At 38.0% G+C, this 6,511-nt stretch overlaps 1 protein-coding gene across 1 annotated transcript; it reads left to right on the top strand.

Annotated features, from left to right (window-relative positions):
- The first annotated feature begins 3,040 nt into the window (after window positions 1–3,040).
- Window positions 3,041–6,121, top strand: LOC138900599 (uncharacterized). Its single transcript, XM_070187702.1, has 3 exons — window positions 3,041–3,691; window positions 3,797–3,957; window positions 5,944–6,121. The coding sequence occupies exons 1-3, from the start codon at window positions 3,041–3,043 to the stop codon at window positions 6,119–6,121; spliced, it is 990 nt and encodes a 329-aa protein (XP_070043803.1).
- Window positions 6,122–6,511: the final 390 nt, after the last annotated feature.

Raw genomic sequence — 6,511 nt, 5'->3', positions numbered from 1 at the left:
ACATTGTGTTTAGTGTTGGGTTGTGTGCTAGATTCCAATCAAGTCCTAAAGAATCTCACTTGAAGGCTGCTAAAAGAATTCTAAGATATATAGCAACCCCTAGGAGGATGCCACTTATAAACACTAATGTAATACTTATAAATTTAATCATTCTTTTAATAAAATAAACTAGCAAAAAGAATAAAAGAAAATATTCCCATGAATAACTTCAACATACGACATCTCAACTTAGAAAAAATCTCATATAAAATCTCTTTAAAATTTCAAGATATAACTATATAAACATTAAAAAATTAAAAAATTGGAAACATCTATTTAAGTTTAATTAATAATTTAAAATTTACCAAATACTTAGTAGAAGAATATCTTTTTCATATACCATTCGAGACTCAAACTAAGCATAAAGTCCAACTCTCAATCAAATACAAGCTAGTTAAGTCTTCAAAAAACAAATCTCAAGTTCAATCCAAGTACAAAATTTAATAAATTACAAGACTTGGGCATAAATACCCCCAAAATAGTCAAAACCAAGATTAAGTTACCAAAGTAATAGTGTCATGACCCAAAAATCATAAAAGAGTGCATATCTAAGTGTATCATATGGATCATGTACAAGTCCCCAAAAGTCTATAAAAAATACATATGCCTATACAAGTATGATATTCATCTAATCTTCTAAAGAGTCTACGTCAAATGATATCCTCAAGCATCTCTCGTCACATCGCCTACGATAGTAACAAACTATCGCTAAGCATAAAGTTTAGTGGCACATAAACTTAACTAACATTTCATAATAAAAGAAAGGTAAACTATGAAATGAATACAAGGAATAAATTCTAGATATGAGCTTATTAAAATCAACATCAAGTACTTAATAAAGGTACAATAATCTCAAGAGGGCTAAATACCAAACCATAAAATAGTTCAAGATACCATTATTCAAAATCTCAAATGTCAAGAAGATTTCCAACTATAATTCGAGAAAGTCCACCGATTAGTTGATTCGCCCAACACATGCGTCATGTAATTACATCAAAGTAAAATCAAGTAATAAGAAGGACCGGAGTCCTAGATCAAGTAGGGTCGTCACCCAATTATCAAGAGAATCAAGAGCCATATTGAAAGTGGCTTTCCCATCCATACTCAAAATGGACAAAGTCCATGATTAAGATGGAATGTGAATCAAAAGTCAAGATAGGTCAAGGTCCAAAGAAAAGACATGTCAATATAAGTGACAAAGTCACTATCACAAGAGCGACAATATCCCAATAAGAATGCAATGATGCTCAAGCAATTCGTATATATGGGCGAGTTAAATTGTCTTTCAGAAATACTTCACATGGCACCCATATGATTTTTAACATATTCATAACTCAATTATAAAATTATACCCTCAATAACCACTAATAAATCAAAATGCCCCAAGATTATTCTTTCTCAAGCAACAAAGCAAGTAAACGAGTAAAGTAGCAATAAAGTCAATATGACAATAAATTTAAAGTAAGGTAAATTTCACCAAACCTTAACCAATTACAATATCTCAACAAATTAAATTGAAAGAAACACTCAAATTTATGTGAAAACCTTGGAGCTCTAGTATTTCTAAAGCTCAAACGATATCAAAGGATTTAAGATCTTCTAAGCCAAGAAAAGAGCAATTTTCCTAAGGTATGGTCCTTAGCTTGAACGAATGTCTCTTCTACCTTAAACACGTAATCAACACAAAATTAAGGTCTGAAATTTAAAGATGTTTAAACGAAATCATGATGAATATCTAAAGGGGGACTAAATGGGTCACAACTATTTTACTAAAAATCTGGCAGCAACTATGCCCTGCATTTCAGCCCCCTTTTGACATAGTATAAGGCAGAACTGGCCTTTTTGGTCTTCATAACAATTGTAGATCTATGTCTTTATCTTTCTACAAAATTTTTGAAGCGCTAAAATCTGAGTTTTAGAGAAAATGTTACGCTCCAAATACTAACTGCTGCCCAGTTCAAAAACGAAATTAAATCTCTTACTTTCAAAATCTCAAATTTTCTAACATCAAACTTATTAATTTCACCAAAATATGTTAGAACAAGAAGCTTACCACAAGTTTGAGAGAGTTTCTTCACAAATTCAAACCTAGGGTTTCAAATAAGTTTATCCCATCTTGATTCTTGAAGATAACATTCCAACATATATTCAAAAGATAATGTCTTGATATTTTAATAGTTTGATATTTTAGCATAATTGTATCTCCTTGCATGCCTACTTTGTTCTTGAATCTTTAGTTAGTATTTTTCCTAGCATTGTCAAATTAATTGCATTAGGGGTAGCTTTCCTTACTTGTTTATGTTGTTATCTACCGGTTTACATCTTTATTTTGAATCTTTATTTCAAATATCCCCTAGTTGTTATGTTCTATTTTTGCACATTTTCTTTGTGATCTTTAGTTGTAGACTATAGCCCCCCTTAGCCCTTGTATTGTATTACTTAACCTTTTTTCTATCCTTTAGTTGTATATTATAGTTCCTTTGTTTTATTTCTTCGCCTGTTTTTCTGCACTTTAGTTATAGATTATAGTTCCCGTTAGTTTTTTTATTTTATTTCTTTACCTGTTTTACAACCTTTAGTGGTAGGGGTAATTCACTTTATTTTTATCGCTTGTTTTAGGGATAGTTCTTGCGTAGTGACTCTTAGATTATAGTGGCTTTGGTGAACGATGGTAGGTAGGTCTTGTCCTCGAGGGTGTCGCGGGGAGGGGGTGGGTAAGGGGATAAGAGGGCTAAAGGAGCTACTAGACTGAGAGCGGGGTCTTGGAACATAGGAACTTTGACTGGAAAATCTATGGAGTTAGCGAAGAATCTCGAGAAAAAAAAGATTAATATAGCTTATGCACAAGAGACTAGGTGGGTAGGAGATAAGGCGCGAGATATGGGCAGTTACAAACTTTTGTATTCTGGGAGGGTTGGGGGGCAGGAACGGGGTAGGTATCTTGGTTGATAAGGACCTCCGTTAACTAGTGGTGGAGGTTAGGAGGGTGAACGACTCGCTGATGACTATTAAGCTAGTTGTTGGAGGTTTTACTTTGAACATAATCAGTGCGTATGCACCCCAAGCAGGCTTAGATGAGGAAGTCAAGAGGCATTTCTGGAAGGATTTGGATGAGATGGTGCATGGTATCTCGCATACCGAGAATATTTTCATAGGAGGAAATATTAACGGCCACATTGGAGCGATGTCTGGGGGCTATGCTGATGTGCATGGTGGCTTTGGTTTTGATAGAAATAGAGGAGGAACGTATCTGTTGGACTTTGTTAGAGCATTTGATTTGGTGATAGAAAACTCGAGTTTCCCGAAGAAAAGGGAGCACTTGGTCACCTTTCGGAGTTTAGTGGTCGAGACTCAGATTGATTATTTACTCTTCAGGAAGTCTGATAGAGGGCTTTGCACGGATTGCAAGGTCATCCCGAGTGAGAACCTCTCAACCCTTCATAGGCTCCTTGTCATGGATCTTGAGATCACGAAGAAGAGGGGGAAAAGGGCGATGTATAGCCAACATAGGATAAAGTGGGGAGCCTTGATTGAAGCTAAATCACAGGAGTTGGGGGTTAAGCTGGCGACTATGGGGGCTTGGAGGAGTAGTGGGGACGCAAGCGCTATGTGGACCACGACTGCACAGTGCATTATGGAAGCTGCGACAGAGGTATTAGGGGTCTGAAAGGGTTACTCTGGTGGTCACAAGGGAGATTGGTGGTGGAATAGAGAGGTGCAAGGAAAAGTAAAAACCAAGAAAGTAGCGTATCTGAAGCTAGTGGAAAGTGTAGACGAGGAGGAGAAGAGGGCGAATAGGGAGCATTATAAGTTGGCTAAGAAAGAGGAAAACCTAGCACTTAAGGCATCCAAGACTGCAACTTTTAGTCATTTCTATGAGGAACTCGAGGGCCGGGGTGGAGATAAGAGGTTGTTCAGGTTAGCCAAGGCGCGAGAAAGGAAGGCGCATGACTTGGACCAAGTGAAGTGCATCAAGGACGAAGAAGGTAGAGTTTCGTTGGATGAGGGGCTTATCCATCGAAGATGGCAGACCTACTTCCTTATTCTCTTGAACGAGGAGGGGGACATAAGCAGGGGCAAAGCAACCGGGCCGGATGAAATTCCGGTGGAGTTTTGGAAGAGTGCGGGCAAGGAAGGCTTGGAGTGGCTCACTGGGTTATTTAATGTCATTTTTAGAATGAAGAAGATGCTCGAATAGTGGAGATGGAGCACGATGGTTCCTGTATACAAGAACAAGGGAGATATCTAAAATTGCAATAACTATCGGGGTATCAAGATGCTTAGCCATACTATGAAAGTCTGGGAGAGAGTGGTAGAGCTAATGGTGAGGAGGAGTGTGTCTATTTTCGAGAATCAATTTGGGTTTATGCCGGGGCATTCGACTACAGAAGTTATCCACCTTGTTGGGAGATTTATGGAGCAATATAGGGAGAGAAAGAAGGACTTGCATATAGTGTTCATCGACTTAGAAAAGGCATACTATAAAGTTCTGAGGGAGGTTTTGTGGAGGTGTTAGGAGGCTAGAGGTGCACATATTGCCTATGTTAGGTTGATTAAGGACATGTATGATGGAGTAAAGACTCGAGAGAGGACGGTGGGTGAGGACTCGGACCATTTTCCGGTTATGATGGGGTTGCATCAAGGGTCGGCACTCAGCCCTTTTTGTTTGCTTTGGTGATGGATGTACTGACGCGCCACATCCAAGGGGAGGTGTCGTGGTATATGCTATTTGCAGATAATATTGTATTGATTGACGAGACACGAGATGGTGTGAATGTGCAATTAGATGCATGGAGGCAGACCCTGGAATCTAAAGGATTCAAGTTGAGCAGGACCAAGAGAGAATACTTGAAGTGTAAGTTCAGTGGCGAGACTCAAGGAGGCGAAGGGGAGGTGAGGCTGGACTCGCAGGTCATCCCTAGGATAGGGAGTTTTAAGTACCTTAGGTCTATTATTTAGGGGGATGGGAAGATTGATGAAGATGCCATACATCATATTAGGGTGGAATGGATGAAATGGAGACTCTCTTCCGGTGTTTTGTGTGACAAGAAGGTGCCACTGAAACTTAAGGGTAAGTTCTACAGAGTGATAGTCAGACCAACGATGTTGTATGGGGCTGAGTGTTGGCCAGTTAAGATCGCTCATATCTAGAAGATGAAGGTAGCAGAGATGAGGATGTTAAGATGGATGTGCGGGCACACCAAGTTAGATAAGATCAGAAATGAGGTTATTCCCGACAAGGTAGGTATGACTCCTATTGAGGAAAAGATGCAGGAAGCGTGGCTTAGGTGGGTTGGTCATGTTAGGAGGAGGAGAACGGACGCCTGGTGAGGATGTGTGAGAGGTTGACATTGTAGGGCCTATGGAGATGTAGAGGTATGCCAAAGAAGAGGTGGGGAGAGGTAATTAAGCAAGACATGGCGCAGCTTCAGCTGACCGAGGACATGAAACTTGATAGGAAGGTATGAAAATCGAGAATTAGGGTAGTAGAGTAGATAGTCTAGAGTGTTAATAATAGTAGTATTTGTACACAGTCTCGCTTTATGTTGGTACTAGGGTTTTATGACTAACCGTTATTTTCTTTTATTGTTGATCACCTTATTGTCTTGTTATTTTTATTCTGCTTTTATATGGCTTTTTGGTACTGTCCCTTCTTGTCTATATTTTCATTAATGTGGTGCTTATGCTTTTCTGAGCCGAGGGTCTACTGAAAATAACATCTCTATCCTTACAAGGTAGGAGTAAGGTTTGCGTACACACTACCCTCCCCATACCCCCACGGTATGGGATAATACTAGGTATGTTGTTGTTGTTGTAATCACTATAAATTTCATGTAACCAAATGTGATCTTCATGGTAGTGGAAGAATGGTACTTGTGTGGATTGAGAGTTCTCCAATAAAAGGGCTAGAATAAAGAAGAAGAAGAAGAAGAAGAAGAAGAAGAAGAAGAAGAAGAAGAAGAAGAAGAAGAAGAAGAAGAAGAAGAAGAAGAAGAAGAAGAAGAAGAAGAAGAAGAAGAAGAAAATGTCTTATGAGAGAGAGAAAGATATTTTGTTAATAAAGGATTTAACTTACAAATAGGTAGAAGATAGATATTATTTTTATCAAATGGGTAAAAAAAAATAGATTTCAGGGATCCCATAGGATATAATAAGTCTTTTTTTTATACCCCCTTTTTTAATCAAATAAGGTAGAAAAATTAAATTTAAGAAAAGTAATAAATCATTAATAATAAAAACAAGATCACCTAAATACACATAATTTATTTATAAAATTCAGGGTGTTATAAGATATCTCAAAGGAACGAGGACCCGGTCCTCTATTATCCCTTATGAGATAATTTCGACTTAATTGGGTATGCTGATATTGATTATGCTGGTTATCTAGTAGATAGGAAGAGCACATCTGGCATGGCATATTTTATGGGATCCTACTTGATTTCATGGGGTACAAAGAAACAAAATTTTGTGA

This window comes from Nicotiana tomentosiformis, chromosome 10 (genome assembly GCF_000390325.3).
Source record: "Nicotiana tomentosiformis chromosome 10, ASM39032v3, whole genome shotgun sequence".
In the NCBI taxonomy this organism is placed as follows: domain Eukaryota; kingdom Viridiplantae; phylum Streptophyta; class Magnoliopsida; order Solanales; family Solanaceae; genus Nicotiana; species Nicotiana tomentosiformis.
This window is presented reverse-complemented; position numbering and strand designations above follow the sequence as displayed.